The 18,752-nt window shown below is 38.5% G+C and overlaps 2 protein-coding genes across 5 annotated transcripts; one reads left to right on the top strand and one right to left on the bottom strand.

Annotated features, from left to right (window-relative positions):
- Window positions 1–223: 223 nt before the first annotated feature.
- Window positions 224–9,041, bottom strand: LOC136807981 (uncharacterized). Of its 4 annotated transcripts, none has more exons than XM_067064638.1 (11): window positions 8,883–9,041; window positions 8,349–8,714; window positions 3,366–3,660; window positions 3,089–3,222; window positions 2,250–2,799; window positions 1,872–2,122; window positions 1,520–1,724; window positions 1,312–1,392; window positions 1,159–1,221; window positions 872–940; window positions 224–624 (listed from the first exon to the last, which is right to left on the bottom strand). In XM_067064638.1, the coding sequence occupies exons 1-11, from the start codon at window positions 8,952–8,954 to the stop codon at window positions 224–226; spliced, it is 2,487 nt and encodes an 828-aa protein (XP_066920739.1). In that variant the 5' UTR covers window positions 8,955–9,041. The 4 variants fall into 4 exon arrangements, with proteins under 4 accessions (XP_066920739.1, XP_066920714.1, XP_066920721.1 ...); XM_067064613.1 differs by having other exon boundaries at window positions 224–621; window positions 8,883–9,022; XM_067064620.1 differs by lacking the exon at window positions 1,159–1,221 and having other exon boundaries at window positions 8,883–9,022.
- A 114-nt stretch (window positions 9,042–9,155) lies between these two features.
- LOC136807972 (uncharacterized) lies at window positions 9,156–12,972 on the top strand. The gene is made up of 2 exons (XM_067064602.1): window positions 9,156–9,752; window positions 11,163–12,972. The coding sequence occupies exons 1-2, from the start codon at window positions 9,371–9,373 to the stop codon at window positions 11,315–11,317; spliced, it is 537 nt and encodes a 178-aa protein (XP_066920703.1). The 5' UTR covers window positions 9,156–9,370; the 3' UTR covers window positions 11,318–12,972.
- The last annotated feature ends 5,780 nt before the right edge of the window (window positions 12,973–18,752 follow it).

Raw genomic sequence — 18,752 nt, 5'->3', positions numbered from 1 at the left:
TGTAATGCCATGGCGACTTACTCACAAGAACGGGATTACATAAAGTTGCATTCTTTTCATGAAAGTATGATTTAGGGTCTCGAGAGAGATAATCACTCTGGTAATAGTTTCAAAACGAGGCAAGTCTTGTTCGTGACTTTTATATCGAAAAATTAAGTACCCAAAATTTTCAAAATATTCTTTGGTAATTTAGTCAAGGGATATGAAACGTAAGCACTTTTTTTCAAATAAGTTTTCTTTCAGTTTTAATATCTAAGTGTTTGCGAATTGCCCTTAGGTCGTTCTCTATCCAAGGGAACATAGCTAGGTATGATTTTGCATCAAATCCATCGCGAACTAGTCCTGCAACCAGAAACCAACAATCAATAGCAGGCTTTGCCCCCCGCCTTTTGACACCACCGTGGCGAGCCATGTTGTCATGGAAGGTGTTATAGTGTGCAAAAGTCAAGCGTTTTGGACCTCTATCGAACCATTTCACGATTGTTCGAGTCATTTCCGCCCAGTACTCGACGGTATTGATTTCGGTGAATTTGAAAATGCGATCGTTCTTTTCCGCTTTTCGTAGGAAATGAGCGCGGCTCGTCGTGAGGAAAGTAGCCACGAAATCTACTTGTTCACCATCTTCTAGAAAGTTGAAAAGAAGCCTTGTTATGTTCAATCACTGACAAGTTGATTTATAAAACATTGAACAGGACAATTTCCCAAAACCATTTATGGAATTTCAAAATTTAAAATGAAATGAGTTAAATCGTTTCAAAGTTCTGATCTATATCTTCTATATAACGACTAAAAGCTTCAAATGAATAAACCTAAGAGATTTTGGATGATGTTTATTTCTTTTCCAGAGAGCTAGAAGAAAGTCTTTACTCACCAGCGTAGTCAAGATGAGCCAGCAAGGCATTCATTGTTTCATTGACCCCGCATAACAAATCTTCTTCATCTAAAATACAAGGAAAATAAATTTTAGTTCAGCAACTAGACTTGAGGTCTGAAGTTTTCCCGAACATCCTTGAAAGTAATCCTTTCGAAAAAACACATGTCTCTTACAGGTTGTGTAAAGTGTATAATGGTTTGAATGGCCAGAAAAATATCCACATTGAATAGATCCACGAGCCTCTAGTCTATATATCCTTGCAATATCAGGGCAAAAGATTATACCTTCAAATATATGACATTCCTCTTCGTTCTCGTGTTCGTATGAATTTCTTTTTCGAGGTTGTTCTAAAAAAGCAAAGTGTTGGACGTATTTAAGTAAAAATATCTAATGGAGAGATGAATGATTACCAAGAGTCTCAATGTCTAAAGAGTTACCTTCTTCTGTGTCTTCGTCAGTTGTTTCAATGTGACGCTTTCGTACCCGTCTTCTCTCCTTTAGTCGTCGTAGTCTCTCAGCTAAAAACGAAAAGGAAAAAAAGTCTTACAAATGACAGTTTCGACAGCCTGTTATTAGGTGTTTTGATGCATTTGTAAATGCACATTTAATTTCAAGTGTCACTTAGGAAGTAAATGAAAAATTTACCTGTCCTTTCTTCAGAATCAGTTGAATCACACTGGGGTGGATTGTGCTCATCTGACCACTTTGAAAAGCCCGGTTGTTGACCATCGTCTATATAAGCTGTTGTATCGATTCGGTTGGACACGGGCGGCGTTGTCTTGTTGGTTGATTTTTTATCACGAATACCAGCGAGCTTTCGAAGTTCTTCATCTGGTACACACACGTTAATCTAGAAGAAACGGTAGTGGTTTTAAATTCAAAAATGACAGTGTTTAAGTTACCACAAGTTAATTGTTTCTGTAAATTAAGTGCTCAAAAATGAAATACATCACTCTAAACTAAATAACTTCACGTAAAATACAACATAAAACTTTACCTTTACTGGTACGTAGTCGTCAACTGTTTTCACAAAGAACAGTTCCTTCTCATCAATAAATTCATCATTTTCGCGCATCATATTGCACATCCAGAGGAGGCATTCAAACGCATGCTCACGGATCCATGTGGCTGCAAACGAGTCACGCTCGTCCTCAGGAATTTCCTTTGTCTGCATGTACTCCATCCTATCTTCCACGTCTTTTTGATCGTCGCCGTATTTCGGACGGTTGTTACATGTGATGAAAATACCTGACGTAAAAGAATGATCGTAGTCACTTAGGGTGTCTATTCCACAACGCGAAAAAGGCTATATTCAAAGCAACCATTGGAAAAAAAGCAAATAAGAAAACAAGCTAAACAAAATCACTGTACTCACCAGCCCGATTCTCAACAATTTCTGGGTCCTGATTCTTCCGGGAAACTGTCACTTGACCGCCTTGCAAAAGGATCTTGGCCTGACTAGCCGTCAAGATTTCAGGACTCATTTCGTCGATAAAAAGAAATTGAGTCTGATCGTGAATCATCGACATACCAAAAACTTTTTCTTTTGAAAGTGTGGCGATAAATTCAGGGTGTGTAAGGCCACGAACCACGTTAACGAATGTCGTCTTTCCAGAATTTTTGTGCCCAACCAACGTGAGCTTTTTTGTTTTTGGTGGCAACTGGAACGCCAGGAGACATTGGTAAAACTTGATAATAAACCTCATTTTTTCTTTGATCTCGGGGAAGCTGTTGTGGATGGCTTCCGCAAACGGTCCACCGGACACGTTGACACGCTCGGGCACATTTATGAAGATTCTCGGAGATATTTTGCCGACATCACTGGTTTTATACGGACATTTTGTGAGACATTGGCTCGATAGTTTGAAAAATTTTTCACCGGGTAGCTCAATGATGTCCGCATCAAATGCAAGTTGTCTGATGGACTAAAACAGAGGGACAAAAAGAAATTGGTTATGGTTTCCATTTATGTTTTTCCACGAGTTAAGATATGTAATTTGACCAATTACTTAACTCTGAATTGCTAAATACTCCACATATCGAAATCAGGTATTTTCAATATTCTGACCATGACTAGAACCCAGCTGGCACACAACGTTGTTTCAACGTTCATTTAACGTTATATGAACGTTGTGAACGTTATTTAAACGTTGAAACAACGTTATGTGCCAGCTGGGAAGGCAATATATGAAATGGAATAAAACTTTTCCTTACATTGCAGCCAGTGTCTTTCAATAGACGGATCAGTGCCTCGGAATGAGGATAAATATCATCACGGATATCCGGTAGGACGACAATCGACCGGACATAGGTGTTTGCCGGCCCCATCTTTTCATAAGCGAAAGCAGCTAAAAATATCAATAGTAAAACTGATCAGCCAACTAGTTATATTGAAGAGTATTGTTTTTCTTTACTTTCTTGAAAGTGCCAATGATGAAACTTGAATTCTAAACTTTCTCATTTTAAAGGATATGAAACATGCCAAACTTACCACCGGGAACTCTTCTGTACACGTTTCCGCGAAAAACAGCATGCTTTGCTTCGTTCATTGCCGTCTTCAATGATTCAAGCGCCAAACAAGCCGCATTTGTTGGCGTGCGATTTTTTAACACCTCTTCTAGGCTTGATGGAGCACCACATATGATTACAAAGTTGACATTCACAGTGCGCAACGCTTGTGCCCAGCCACGGATGTCTTCATAGTACTGGCTCCTAAACGTGACTATTTCACAAACTGGTTGGTCAAATTCTTCTGCCAAACCGTTACCAAACGCATTGTTGTAATCCTAAAAGTGCAGAAATAGAACTTGCAATGCTATCACGACAAGGAATAACAGCCCTTGGATATTAGCTTGAAAAGGTTCGAGAAGCCCTGTAGCCCTTGGTTTTTGACATCTCAGCATAAGTGAAGACTGTCATCAGAAAACGGTCGAAGTATCAGCCCATAGAAAATGTAAAGTTAGTATTAGTACAATAGCCCTTGGGAGCCCGAACGTAGCCCTAACGTAGCCCTTGGATTTTAGCTTGAAAAGGTTTGAGAAGCCCTGTAGCCCTTGGTTTTTGACATCTCAGCATAAGTGAAGACTGTCATCAGAAAACGGTCGAAGTATCAGCCCATAGAAAATGTAGAGTTAGTATTAGTACAATAGCCCTTGGGAGCCCGAACGTAGCCCTAACGTAGCCCTTGGATTTTAGCTTGAAAAGGTTTGAGAAGCCCTGTAGCCCTTGGTTTTTGACATCTCAGCATAAGTGAAGACTGTCATCAGAAAACGGTCGAAGTATCAGCCCATAGAAAATGTAAAGTTAGTATTAGTACAATAGCCCTTGGGAGCCCGAGCGTAGCCCTAACGTAGCCCTTGGATTTTAGCTGGAAAAGGTTTGAGAAGCCCTGTAGCCCTTGGTTTTTGACATCTCAGCATAAGTGAAGACTGTCATCAGAAAACGGTCGAAGTATCAGCCCATAGAAAATGTAAAGTTAGTATTAGTACAATAGCCCTTGGGAGCCCGAGCGTAGCCCTAACGTAGCCCTTGGATTTTAGCTGGAAAAGGTTTGAGAAGCCCTGTAGCCCTTGGTTTTTGACATCTCAGCATAAGTGAAGACTGTCATCAGAAAACGGTCGAAGTATCAGCCCATAGAAAATGTAAAGTTAGTATTAGTACAATAGCCCTTGGGAGCCCGAACGTAGCCCTAACGTAGCCCTTGGATTTTAGCTGGAAAAGGTTTGAGAAGCCCTGTAGCCCTTGGTTTTTGACATCTCAGCATAAGTGAAGACTGTCATCAGAAAACGGTCGAAGTATCAGCCCATAGAAAATGTAAAGTTAGTATTAGTACAATAGCCCTTGGTAGCCCGAACGTAGCCCTAACGTAGCCCTTTGATTTTAGCTTGAAAAGGTTTGGGAAGCCCTGTAGCCCTTGGTTTTTGACATCTCAGCATAAGTGAAGACTGTCATCAGAAAACGGTCGAAGTATCAGCCCATAGAAAATGTAGAGTTAGTATTAGTACAATAGCCCTTGGGAGCCCGAACGTAGCCCTAACGTAGCCCTTGGATTTTAGCTTGAAAAGGTTTGAGAAGCCCTGTAGCCCTTGGTTTTTGACATCTCAGCATAAGTGAAGACTGTCATCAGAAAACGGTCGAAGTATCAGCCCATAGAAAATGTAGAGTTAGTATTAGTACAATAGCCCTTGGGAGCCCGAGCGTAGCCCTAACGTAGCCCTTGGATTTTAGCTGGAAAAGGTTTGAGAAGCCCTGTAGCCCTTGGTTTTTGACATCTCAGCATAAGTGAAGACTGTCATCAGAAAACGGTCGAAGTATCAGCCCATAGAAAATGTAGAGTTAGTATTAGTACAATAGCCCTTGGGAGCCCGAATGTAGCCCTAACGTAGCCCTTGGATTTTAGCTTGAAAAGGTTTGAGAAGCCCTGTAGCCCTTGGTTTTTGACATCTCAGCATAAGTGAAGACTGTCATGAACGGATGAAAAATCATAGTTTACAATAATGATTCACATGTCCAAAATCCAGGGCTACAGGGCTCTATAAGCAAAGCCAAGCTAAAAAACTCGGGCTACGTCAGGGCTATACTTGGGCTACCATAGGCTACCAAAAAAAGGTTGAAAATATTCAAAGTCAGGATAAAGTACGATTCTCATGTCCAAAATCCAGGGCTACAGGGCTATATAAGCAAAGCCAAGCTAAAAACCTCGGGCTACGTCAGGGCTATACTTGGGCTACCATAGGCTACCAAAAAAAGGTTGAAAATATTCAAAGTCAGGATAAAGTACGATTCTCATGTCCAAAATCCAGGGCTACAGGGCTATATAAGCAAAGCCAAGCTAAAAAGCTCGGGCTACGTCAGGGCTATACTTGGGCTACCATAGGCTACCAAAAAAAAGTTGAAAATATTCAAAGTCATGATATTACAGCCGTTTTAGGCCAACTTAGATTCGTTTCACATGTCAAAATTCCAGGGCTACAGGGCTATTTAAGCAAAGCCAAGCTAAAAACCTCGGGCTACGTCAGGGCTATACTTGGGCTACCATAGGCTACCAAAAAAAAGTTGAAAATGTTCAAAGTCAGGATAAAATACGATTCTCATGTCCAAAATCCAGGGCTACAGGGCTATATAAGCAAAGCCAAGCTAAAAAACTCGGGCTACGTCAGGGCTATACTTGGGCTACCATAGGCTACCAAAAAAAAGTTGAAAATGTTCAAATCATGATATTACAGCCGTTTTAGGCCAACTTAGATTCGTTTCACATGTCAAAATTCCAGGGCTACAGGGCTATATAAGCAAAGCCAAGCTAAACAACTCGGGTTACGTCAGGGCTATAATTGGGCTACCATAGGCTACCAAAAAAAAGTTGAAAATGTTCAAAGTCATGATATTACAGCCGTTTTAGGCCAACTTATTCGTTTCACATGTCAAAATTCCAGGGCTACAGGGCTATATAAGCAAAGCCAAGCTAAACAACTCGGGCTACGTCAGGGCTATACTTGGGCTACCATAGGCTACCAAAAAAAAGTTGAAAATATTCAAAGTCAGGATAAAATACGATTATCATGTCCAAAATCCAGGGCTACAGGGCTATATAAGCAAAGCCAAGCTAAACAACTCGGGCTACGTCAGGGCTATACTTGGGCTACCATAGGCTACCAAAAAAAGGTTGAAAATATTCAAAGTCAGGATAAAGTACGATTCTCATGTCCAAAATCCAGGGCTACAGGGCTATATAAGCAAAGCCAAGCTAAAAACCTTGGGCTACGTCAGGGCTATACTTGGGCTACCATAGGCTACCAAAAAAAAGTTGAAAATGTTCAAAGTCATGATATTACAGCCGTTTTAGGCCAACTTAGATTCGTTTCACATGTCAAAATTCCAGGGCTACAGGGCTATATAAGCAAAGCCAAGCTAAAAATCTCGGGCTACGTCAGGGCTATACTTGGCTACCATAGGCTACCAAAAAAAAGTTGAAAATATTCAAAGTCAGGATAAAATACGATCATCATGTCCAAAATCCAGGGCTACAGGGCTATATAAGCAAAGCCAAGCTAAAAAACCCGGGCTACGGCAGGGCTATATTTGGGCTACCATAGGCTACCAAAAAAAAGTTGAAAATGTTCAAAGTCAGGATAAAGTCCGTTTTAGGCAAACTTAGATTCGTTTCTCATGTCCAAAATCCAGGGCTACAGGGCTATATAAGCAAAGCCAAGCTAAACAACTCGGGCTACGTCAGGGCTATACTTGGGCTACCATAGGCTACCAAAAAAAGGTTGAAAATATTCAAAGTCAGGATAAAATACGATTATCATGTCCAAAATCCAGGGCTACAGGGCTATATAAGCAAAGCCAAGCTAAACAACTCGGGCTACGTCAGGGCTATACTTGGGCTACCATAGGCTACCAAAAAAAGGTTGAAAATATTCAAAGTCAGGATAAAGTACGATTCTCATGTCCAAAATCCAGGGCTACAGGGCTATATAAGCAAAGCCAAGCTAAAAACCTTGGGCTACGTCAGGGCTATACTTGGGCTACCATAGGCTACCAAAAAAAAGTTGAAAATGTTCAAAGTCATGATATTACAGCCGTTTTAGGCCAACTTAGATTCGTTTCACATGTCAAAATTCCAGGGCTACAGGGCTATATAAGCAAAGCCAAGCTAAAAATCTCGGGCTACGTCAGGGCTATACTTGGGCTACCATAGGCTACCAAAAAAAAGGTTGAAAATATTCAAAGTCAGGATAAAATACGATCATCATGTCCAAAATCCAGGGCTACAGGGCTATATAAGCAAAGCCAAGCTAAAAAACCCGGGCTACGGCAGGGCTATATTTGGGCTACCATAGGCTACCAAAAAAAAGTTGAAAATGTTCAAAGTCAGGATAAAGTCCGTTTTAGGCAAACTTAGATTCGTTTCTCATGTCCAAAATCCAGGGCTACAGGGCTATATAAGCAAAGCCAAGCTAAAAACCTTGGGCTACGTCAGGGCTATACTTGGGCTACCATAGGCTACCAAAAAAAGGTTGAAAATATTAAAAGTCAGGATAAAGTACGATTCTCATGTCCAAAATCCAGGGCTACAGGACTATATAAGCAAAGCCAAGCTAAAAACCTTGGGCTACGTCAGGGCTATACTTGGGCTACCATAGGCTACCAAAAAAAAGTTGAAAATGTTCAAAGACATGATATTACAGCCGTTTTAGGCTGTGTCAAATATGATTATAGGCTACCATGGGCTCAAAAAAATGAAATAGTTTCCAAATTGACGAAGCTACAGCCGTTTCAGGCTGCTCTTACGCATATTAAATTGCATAAATTTTACAAAAAAAGACTTTCAAAGTGACAAAATGACAGCTGCTTACGTTTATTTCTTGATAGAAAATCCTGAATAAAGCTTAGCAAGTGTATAAATATTCTCAAAAAGTTCAGACATGAAAATCGATCAGAATAAATAAGGAAAGCTAATTTCAAAGTATACCTTCATCGTAGTTTTGAGCCTGGACAAAGAAATGTCAGTCGCTTTTCTGTTTTCTCCACGCGGACCGATGTAAGTGATTTTTGATTTGAAGCCTGCACCTGCAATAACACGTCTTATCTCGTCTTCGATACTTTTTTGCTTCATGACCACAAAATACGCCACCCCTTTCTTGATCTTTCTTTCCTCTCTTGTGTCCTCTTCCGTTTTCTTTTTCTTTGCGTTGTTCTCTGAACCGGTCAGACACGATATGACAAATTCAACACCAGGTGTTTTTCCTATTTTTATATCGATATCTTTGCGAAGTGGTAAAGATTCGCCTCCAAGGGAAATGAGCCTTACGGAGAGAATGTGACATGATCTCGGTATCTAAATGTTAAAAAAAATTGGCTTTTTAAATGAGAACATTCTTTTCCATCAAAAAGCAAATGACGAAAAAACGTCGCCAAATAAATAAAACATCGAAATAGGTAAAATTGATCTCTTTGAACTAGAGACAAATAAACTGTGAAAAAATTTCGTGTAAAAGTCACTTACGTTTAAGATGATGTTGCTTTCTAAAGCTGCTATGACCTTTTTATTTTCCAATCCATGTGCTGGTCTGGCCATGATGAAAAATCTTCTGCGAAATAACGTTTCTCTCACTTGACAACACACAAGTTCCTTGTTTGTGCAATTGTAAGTGGGAACTAGATTTTTTCGTACCGTTNGAATTTAGTGGCATATGTACAAAAGCTGCCAAATTATATAAAAAGAAGGAAAAAATCAAAAATTTTGACCGGGGACCCTTTTCAGGGTCCCCCCGGCGAAGTTTCCAGCGATTGAAAAAAGCTGGAAAAGCAGATTCTCGTGCATTTTCGCACGCTAATTACTTTTGCATGCGTATCATTACGTCATAATGAGAAGCATGCGCTGTGAAAACGTTTTAAATAGGGCGTTTGAATTACAAACATCCTCGCTGCATTCACTCATCAAACTAAGCGTACTTGTGTATGTGTGTGTAAGAAAGAAATTCTTTTTAAAAAATGTCTAAAAAATCAAGTGAGAAATCAAAATCTACTGATGGTGGAACTACTGCTGGAAATGAAACACTAGCTGTTACTTACGAGCAGTTGAAAACTCTAGTTAATGATGTTGTTGAAAAAGACTTTGGCCCACAAATCATGAAAAGCACCAAGGACACAGTGAAAGCTGCTTCTGTACAATCTGCTGAGAATCAGTTGACCAATCTGGCTAAGCTCAAAAAGAAACTCGAAAAGAAGAGAGCCAACGACAACATTGTACTCAAGAAAACCGGCCATCAAGATCAATTTGCTCATAACACAGCAGTCTTGGAAACGATTGAGGATACCCTCGAATTCATGGAAGAGACGGATGTTGATGGGATGAAAGAAGCTTTGAATAAAGGTAAGAGATTACTAGAGACTCGTATTCAACATATTAGAATCGCCGACACATATGGGTGGCTTACTGTCAACGAATTTAAGGCAAGCGATCTTACATCCGGAGACGTGGAGGAAAAGAGGCTTAAGAGGGCTATTAAAAATGCAGAGAAAGTTAAAGAACGTATATATAAAAAGCCAAGAATAGAGGAACCTGATGGAGAATACTCCAAGGCAATCAAATCTAGAACTGAACAAAGGAGCCGTATGGATGAGGTGGTCTGTTATTCATGCAAAAGAGTAGGGCACTACGTCAGCCACTGTCCTTTTTCTGAATCTTCGTCACCTTTGGCCCACTCGACAAAGTTAATGTCCTCACCAACAGCAACAAAAAGTTCGTCGTCCAATTCAAATTCTAAATCGTTAAGGGATGGAAAATAACTTTAATAAAAAAAAAAAAAAAAAAAAAAAAAAAAAAAAAAAAAAATAGAAGATTTTCAGATATTCAGAACAATTTTTTCAACTTTTGAAATACAGTAGCTAATTTACGTTGCGTTAGTTTTAAAAATTGATTACAATTTTGTCTTGTTGTAATTAGATTAGTATTAATGAGAGCTGATGATATAAATGTACCTGATCTTCTATTCTATTTCAACTGTGCCATTTTACCTTCTTTAATAATAAATGTCAAAAATGGATGATGCAACAAATTATCAAAACTTCTCTCCTTCGTTTTGCTAATTTACCTCACTTGGATAAAAGACGATTAATAAATTTTGACGTTATTCAAGAACTTCAATTTTGGCAACCCAATTTAAAAAACGTAAAAGCTTTTAGAATTAAAACCAAACCAAGAATTACGAAGGTCATCTTTCGGACGCAAGTGGTACAGGCTATGGAGGTTACGCGGTAGAAAAGTTAGGAAACATCATAGCAAAAGGAAATTTTGGTAGACATGAAATACAACTAGCTCAACTTGTCGTGAACTTCTTGCAGTTAAATATTTTTGACGTCCTTTCCAAACTTCTCGAAAACGAAATAATTGAGTGGTTCACGGACAACGATGTTTGTAAAATAATCAGCCGCGGTAGCACAAAACAACACCTACAAAATCTTGCAATAGAAATTTTTCAACATCTGCTTATCTCATAACGTCGGAATTTACCCTACTTGGATACCAAGGGACATGAATAAAACAGCAGATTTAATTTCCAAATCTACCGACACAGATAATTGGTCTATCGATAATGAGATTTTTAATTATATAATCAAAAACTATGGACAAATTACTATCGATCGAATTTCCAATAACCAAAACGCTAAAGCAACTGTTCTTAATTCTCGTGAGTATTACCCAGGAACATCCGCCGTCAACGCTGTTTCCTATTCAACACAAAATGTATAACTGACGGATTTGCAGGCTTCTATTCTGTAGCATCATTTTTCTTTCCTTTTATGTTGACAAACTTGGTGACTACATTCGCAAGATTTATTACATCACGATCAACGTTACACGTGGTGTGTTTTATGTGTCAATGCCTCTGTGCAAACACGTCTTTTGCGTCAATGTCTCTGTACAAACGCATTTGAGGAGTTCGTTCTCCATCTTGAAGCCCATCGTCTTACAGATGGCAAAGTGCAAAGGTACGAAATTTACTATTTTTCTTATTTCAATTTTCGACAGATCATGACCCCCAAAATTTGAAAGAAAAACTCGCAACAATATTAAAGATAAAACTGAAATCCGATTCAAAATTTTTCAATCATTGGGAATTTAACCTTAAAATTATTTTTTTTGCTACTATATTATGTACAACTCATAACTTTTTTCTTTTTTATCTCTCGTGTTATTGCAGACAAATACCAAACAAAAAGTAGCTATTATTGTGATTTATTGTTTGTTCATTCGGAGAAGGAGAAATAGCCGAGAAGCGAAGTTTCCAGCGATTGAAAAAAGCTGGAAAAGCAGATTCTCGTGCATTTTCGCACGCTAATTACTTTTGCATGCGTATCATTACGTCATAATGAGAAGCATGCGCTGTGAAAACGTTTTAAATAGGGCGTTTGAATTACAAACATCCTCGCTGCATTCACTCATCAAACTAAGCGTACTTAAACAAAATGCTGTCCAATTTACTAGGTTTTGCAGGATTTTTTAGAATTAGCAAAATCCTTCAAATTCAGATAAAGGAAATCACTTTTGACAATTTCGGTGCAACAGTTTTTCTACCAAAGTCAAAAACCGACCAAGTTCGTGAAGGTAATATCGTTTTCATTAGCAAGACAGGAACAAAATGCTGTCCAATTTACTGGCTTCGCAAATATTTTTCACTATCCAAATTAAATTACAAACCCGAGGCTTACCTATTTTGTCATCGTTACAAAACAAAGCAGGTTCTCAACAATTTCGCACGGAAGATTAATTATGCATGCGCATCATTAAGTGATAATTATGATTCGTATGTCTTTAAATACAATTCAAAATTCTAAATCATCCTAGCTCTTGCATTCACTCAAAATCATTTTAACATACTTTAGCAAACTTTTCCGAAATTTCCAGATTTTCTCGTACTATATTTAATCATAAGCCCCTGTATACTCCGGTCAACCTTTCTTTACTTTTATGACATTGGAACAATCGGAAAAGAGCTTCTTCCTGGACTTCAAACAGATGATCAATCAATGGCTCAGACGATCAATCACCAAGGAATACAATAGAATATACTAAGACGATCGATTACCAAAACAAACGCCGGTCATTAGAGATTAACGATCTTATCAACATTCACCACTGACAACTTATCAAACATGGAATCGTGGATGTGTTTTATCAAGTTGATGAATTTGGTATTTCTTAAACGAAAATTACAAATAGATTGATAACATTTTGAAGCTATGAAGCTCATACCTCGTAAAAATCCATTATAATAATTATAATTCAAATTTATGATCTCTTACATTTGAGGGTCAAACACTTGCAGATGGAATAATTTCGTTAATAAAAAATTTGTACATAAAGGGGGGAAGACCTTTAACCTCCGAAGGTCGGGGTGACGGACGCCATTGGTTCGGAGATAATGTTTCCTCCAGAATAAACAGCCACTGGGGGTTTTACGCTACACGCTTCGTCACAAAAATTCAGTTGTATTTTATTTGAGTTTATCCAACTTGTAATTTTACTACTAATTTGTTAAACATTTTTTTTACCACGAGTGTTATTGCAGACAAATACCAAACAAAAAGTAGCTATTATTGTGATTTATTATTTGTTCATTCGGAGAAGGAGAAATAGCCGAGAAGGCCCCATTTCTGCGGGGTACTTAGCGCGACCCCAGACCAAAAATAGCCTAACACCAACTTTCTTAAAACATAGTCATGTGGCATATCAAATTATCAGAAATTCTATGCTGATTCCAAAAAACATTAGTAGTAGGGGTCAGAAATAAAGCTAAAAAAAGTTATGACCATATCTTGGACCAGATTTTGAGTAAATTGCATAATTCGCAAGAAATTCGAATAGAATCTTGATTATGACTAACATTTTATGTTGTTAGTAGTTAAACTTTGACAAAATTCTGGTTTATTGATGTAACTGTTTTCATGATATGAAGACATTTTCAGGTTTATTTAAGTTTTCTTTAGAGAGAAGGATTATGGATGTGTGAAGCTGAGGTACCTTGAACAAGAGCAAAATATATTTTATCAAGCCAGAAATTGCAAAGTAAAAAATCAAGGAATAAAGTTTTCAATTGTAAAGAGCATCACGAACTGCCACATGAGTGGGCAGAATGAATGTAAAGATAACCTTTGGATGTTCTTTACCAAATGCCAAGAAAGCGTTGGAATATCTATTCACCACTAAGATGGTCAATACAGGAAAGAATGAGAATTTTGAAAAAGCTGTTGAAAAGGGTGTTGTTGTAAAGGGTGTTGTATTGCAATGGATTTTTTGCAATGTTTATCCAAAGAACTATCGAACATCGGAGCACGATATTAAAACATTATAAATAATTATGAATTATTGAAAAAAAGAAGCACTTCAAAAAAACAGATGATTTTAAGCAAATAGGTTAAAGAATTGTTTGACATTATTGGAAAGATTTCTCTTTGATTATTGAATAGTCCATTGCTAGGGCAAATTCTCTCCTAGGACTGACAGTGATATCCAATTCAATTCTTTGCAATTTTCGTTTAGGTATACAAGTTGAGTTCAATCCATAGACCATGATGGCACCTTTAAAGTTTACATTTCATTTGAAAAGGCATTTTAGGGTACAGTCATTGATTGGTGCTAAATTTAATTTAAAAGTTCAAAAGAAAGGGTAAGGCTACAAGAAACAACCTGGGTGTAAAAATAAGGCAAAATGACTGGACATTTTACAATAACCAAAAACAAATCCCACTAGAAGGGTTTTGTACCAGTTTCACTGATAGACTCTTTTTTAAACTTTCCAACTCACCGAGGATGCTCTTAAGATCTGCCATTGAGATACTGGTAGCTGATCTGGCGCCTTCAAATATAATTTTAACCCATTTTGATAACCCCCCTTGAACTCAACCTCTTGCCATTCTGCCACCTCATTCTGCATCCTGCAAATGTAAACTTTAAAGGTGCCATAATCATGGTCTATGGATTAAACTCAACTTGTATACCTAAACAAATATTGCAAAGAATTGAATTGGATATCACTGTCAGTCCTAGGAAGAATTTGCCCTAGCAATGGACTATTCAATAATCAAAGAGAAATCTTACCAATGTTTAAACAATTATTTANCGTTGCAATGTCGTGTTAACGTCATATTCCTCTTATCGTTATAGGCTAGTATTAATATTAGCATTTGGTTTGCTGTGGGGCTTTATATTATTCAGCGTTATTGACTTTTCATGGTAGCAGAAAGTGGTTCAAAATGGCATCATCAGAAAGTTTTCAAAAGCCCCCAGCCTTTGGAGATGACAAACCTTACGAGATATGTGGAAGAATTGCGTGCTTGGACTTAGGTCACAAACCTTGCCAAGAAGAAGCAAGGATTAGCGGTAGCGTTGTCTACCAGAGGATGACAATCCCAAATAAGAGACAAGTATTCAATGAAGTTGATCTTGATGATCTAAAAAAAAGACGATGGCGTAGAAACTTTGAAGCGTTTGATACAGTGTTTAAAAAAGATGAGTTGGCGGAAGTGTACGAATATTACTCAATTTCGATCGATATAAGAAAGTTGAAGGCGAAACAATGGAACGTACATACTTGATTCGAGAAGCGTTACAAAAAAACAAAAAAATCAAAATGGAGTTGCCAGAAAGTGTCCTGCATTTAACTACTTGAGAACTCAGGTTGTAAATAATGATCGTCTTATGTTCTGACAGGAGTTAATTATAATGACACACCACGTTATATAAACAAATGAAAAATCATGAAAAGTTCTTGGACACAAGCAAAACCACGCAACCGAACCATCTAAAAGCATCAAATTGGATATCCATGAATCGAACCAGAGGAAGCTAACATCACTTTCAAACAGAAATTTCCAAATCGCGGTCGTGTCAGAGACGAGGCAGAGGACGTTTCACCAACACCAAAACACCGTTCAACAGAGGAAGAGGTCAATCACCAGTCGCAAAACGAACCCATTGGATGGTGATGGAAACATACTCCGCTGTATGGCATGCGATTCAACATTACATTTCGTGAAAGATTGCCCTCATGCTTATGAAAATCTTGAACATTCATTCTACTAGAGACTGAAAATTTGCTCGTTTACGGGCCAAAATAATGATGATGAAATGACAGTGTTTTAACAGAATCTCCCAATGCTGCCGTTCTCGACAGTGGATGCTCGTCGACAGTTTCTGGACAAGAATTGATAGAGTTTTAATCGACTCACTAAGTGACAGTGAAAAAAGTGAGATATTTACCAAAGATAGTGAAACTATTTACAAGTTTGGAGGTGGTGAACGACTCAAATCAAAAGGTAAAGCATTGTTGCCCTGCTACCTGCCGGACAAAGATGCACCATTGAAACAGATATTATTGATAGTGATATTCCGATGTTTTAAGTAAAAATGCAATGAAAAAAGCAGGAATGAAACTTGATTTGGTGAACGATAAAGCTGAAATTTACGGAAATGTTGTTAACCTACAAAGTACATCAGCAGGCCATTATTGCATCCCTTTGAGAGACACATCTATTGACATAGAATGTTGCTTTACCGGTGTCGAAGCGATAAGGAAATTTCCGCAGTTGTCACAAACTTCATAAGCAGTTTGCTCATCCGTCCCCGAAACGCTTAAAGGTTTATTACGAGATGCAGGAGTTCTGGTCGCCAGTTTGCTCCAAAGTGATTGATGCTATTTCAGCTGATTGTCAAATTTGTCGTAAATTTAAGAAAACTCCTGCAAGGCCATTTGTCAGTTTACCATTAGCCACCACCTTCAATGAAGTCGTAGTGATGGATCTCAAGAAGTGGGAAGACGGTAAATACATTCTTCATTTAATCGATGCAGCTACAAGATTCACCATGTCCAGATTTATAAACGATAAAAGCCGTCGACCATTGTAGATAAAGTCATGCTTATGTGGATCGGATCAGGATTCGGTGTCCAGTGAAATTTCTAGCAGATAACGGTGGTGAATTGCAAATGAAGAGTATAAGGATATGTGTGCTAACCTTAATATCGAAGTCAGAAACACTGCAGCAGAAAGTCCATGGCAAAATGGATTATGTGACGTAACCATGCCGTTGTTGATGAATGTTTGCAAAAAGGTCCTGGAAGAAAACCCAAAAATGAAACCCGATGTTTGCCCTAGTAGGGCAATTCATGCAAAAACTGTTTACAAATGAACTCTGGCTACAGTTCCTATCAGCTTTTGTTTGGACAAAATCCTAATCTTCCATCCGTGATCGTCGATATAGCCACCAGCTTTAGAGGGTAACAACAATCTGAACGTTTCTATCAACATCTTAACAGTCTACACTCAGGGAGACGTGCATTTATACAAGCTGAATCATCAGAGCGAATCAGGCGTGCATTGCGACATCAGTTACGAAGCCATAGCGAAATTTTCGAAGTCGGTGATGCTGTGTACTACAAACGAGAGTCTAGCAACAAATGGAAAGGTCCTGGAAAAGTTATTGGTCAGGACGGAAAAACTATCTTTGTCCGCCATGGAAGTGTTTATGTAAGAGTTCCCAGTTGTCGAATCCTCAAAGTCGGAGAAGAATTCAACCCAAATCCAAAAACAGTAATCCAACCCAAACGTATTAACTCCAAAGTTACAGTCCCAACAGCATGTGACAAATCGGAAATCATCGATACCGGATCTACAGAACCGATTGACAGCCCAGTGACAATTCAGTATGAAGATGATGCTCCTATACCACCCACCTCAGATCAAACACATGTAGTACCACCACCAATGCCTGCAGCTGTATCAGAAAGACAACTTTTTCCTAGACTACAGGACATTGTGCGTATTAAACAAAATAACTCTGAATGGGAAACTGCCCGTATCATCAGCAGAGGAGGTAAAGCGACAGGAAAGTTTGCATCGTGGTTCAATGTCGAAAATGTAGAAAATGGTGAACATTCATGTCTTGACTTTTCAGCGATTGAATGGGAAAATACCAGTGAAAGTGTCAATTTCAATGCTATATTTCATCCCACAAATGACCAAGAAAGAGAACTTGTCAAAGAAGCTAAAGAAAAAGAGCTTCTTAATTGGAAGTCATTGACGTATATGAACCGGTTGAATTCGAAAACCAACCCTTGATTTCAACAAGATGGGTAGTGACTGAGAAACAACCCAAACCTAACCTTACAGTTAAAGCTCGACTTGTAGTGAGAGGATTTGAAGAGACATCAGATATACCAAGTGACTCTCCCACAATATCCAAGGACTCTCTTCGCACATGTTTTTGCTATTGCCTCTACAAAGCAATGGCCCTATCGAAATGATTGATATTAAGTCAGCGTTTTTACAAGGAGAAGACATCCATCGTGAAAATCTATGTCAAACCCCCACTGAAGCAAAAGTAGCTGAGAACCTAGTTTGGAAGCTACGAAAAGTAGTGTATGGGCTCAACGATGCATCCCGTAATTGGTATTTTACGATTCGAGAAAAACACTACTAAAACTTGGATGCGTACAATCAACCATCGACAAAGCACTGTTCATGTGGCGTGATTCATCTAACCAGCTTGCAGGAATGTTTTATCCTACATGTTGATGACTTTTTTGTATGCTGGTTCACAGACCTTCTTAAAGACTGTTGTTGAAGAAGGTGTGTGAAATGAAATTTACAAAAGTTGGTTCTAAGGGAACTGTATTTTCAAATACATCGGATTGGAAGTTTCGACCAACCAAAATGAAACAACTTTATCGCAATCGATCTACGTAAAGTCAATGAAGGAGATTCCCAATCACGCCATCGAGAAAGTTACGAAAGAACGATAAAGTGACATCCGAAGAGGAAAAACTTTTGAGAACAACAATCGGTCAATTGAATTGGGTCGCAACACAGACACGACCAGATCTTTCATATGACGTTCTTGAACTGAGTATGATAACCAATCGAGCCACAGTAGATCATTTACTTCAAGCGAATAAAGTCATCAGAAAGTTGAAATCTGAAGCGTTACAAATCAAGTTCCCACGTCTTGGAGAACTGAGTAATCTTAAGCTAATGTTATTCAATGATGGCATCGTTCGCCAATCTTCCTGACGGAACTTCCAGTACTGGTGGTCGAGTTGTTTTTCTCTTCGGCGAAGGAGATAAATGCTGTCCCATTTCCTGGTCGTCTACAAAGATTAAACGTGTCGTGAGAAGCACCCTTGCTGCAGAAACATTGTCACTTGCTGATGGTTGTGAAAGTGTTTTCGTTATCGGATGTCTTCTAACAGAATTGATTTACGGTAAATCTGATCAACAGAATCGAATCCCCATAAAGTCATTTGTCGACAACCAAATCTCTGGTACAAAAATGTTCACTCAACAACTATGGTATCGGAGAAAAGGCTACGCATTG

The sequence above is a fragment of the Clytia hemisphaerica genome, unplaced genomic scaffold, assembly GCF_902728285.1.
Source record: "Clytia hemisphaerica strain Z4C2 unplaced genomic scaffold, Clytia hemisphaerica genome assembly, whole genome shotgun sequence".
Taxonomy (NCBI): Eukaryota; Metazoa; Cnidaria; class Hydrozoa; order Leptothecata; family Clytiidae; genus Clytia; species Clytia hemisphaerica.
Note: the sequence above shows the minus strand (reverse complement) of the source record. Positions and strands in the feature narration are given on the sequence as shown.

Coding starts and splice junctions, on each gene's coding strand:
- LOC136807981 (XM_067064638.1), bottom strand. CDS start 8,954: ATGGCCAGACCAGCACATGGATTGGAAAATAAAAAGGTCATAGCAGCT. Junction 3,223..3,365: donor GTACAGAAGAGTTCCCGGTG/GTAAGTTTGGCA, acceptor TGATATTTTTAG/CTGCTTTCGCTTATGAAAAG. Junction 625..871: donor GGCTCATCTTGACTACGCTG/GTGAGTAAAGAC, acceptor TCAACTTTCTAG/AAGATGGTGAACAAGTAGAT.
- LOC136807972 (XM_067064602.1), top strand. CDS start 9,371: ATGTCTAAAAAATCAAGTGAGAAATCAAAATCTACTGATGGTGGAACT. Junction 9,753..11,162: donor GAAAGAAGCTTTGAATAAAG/GTAAGAGATTAC, acceptor TCTATTCTGTAG/CATCATTTTTCTTTCCTTTT.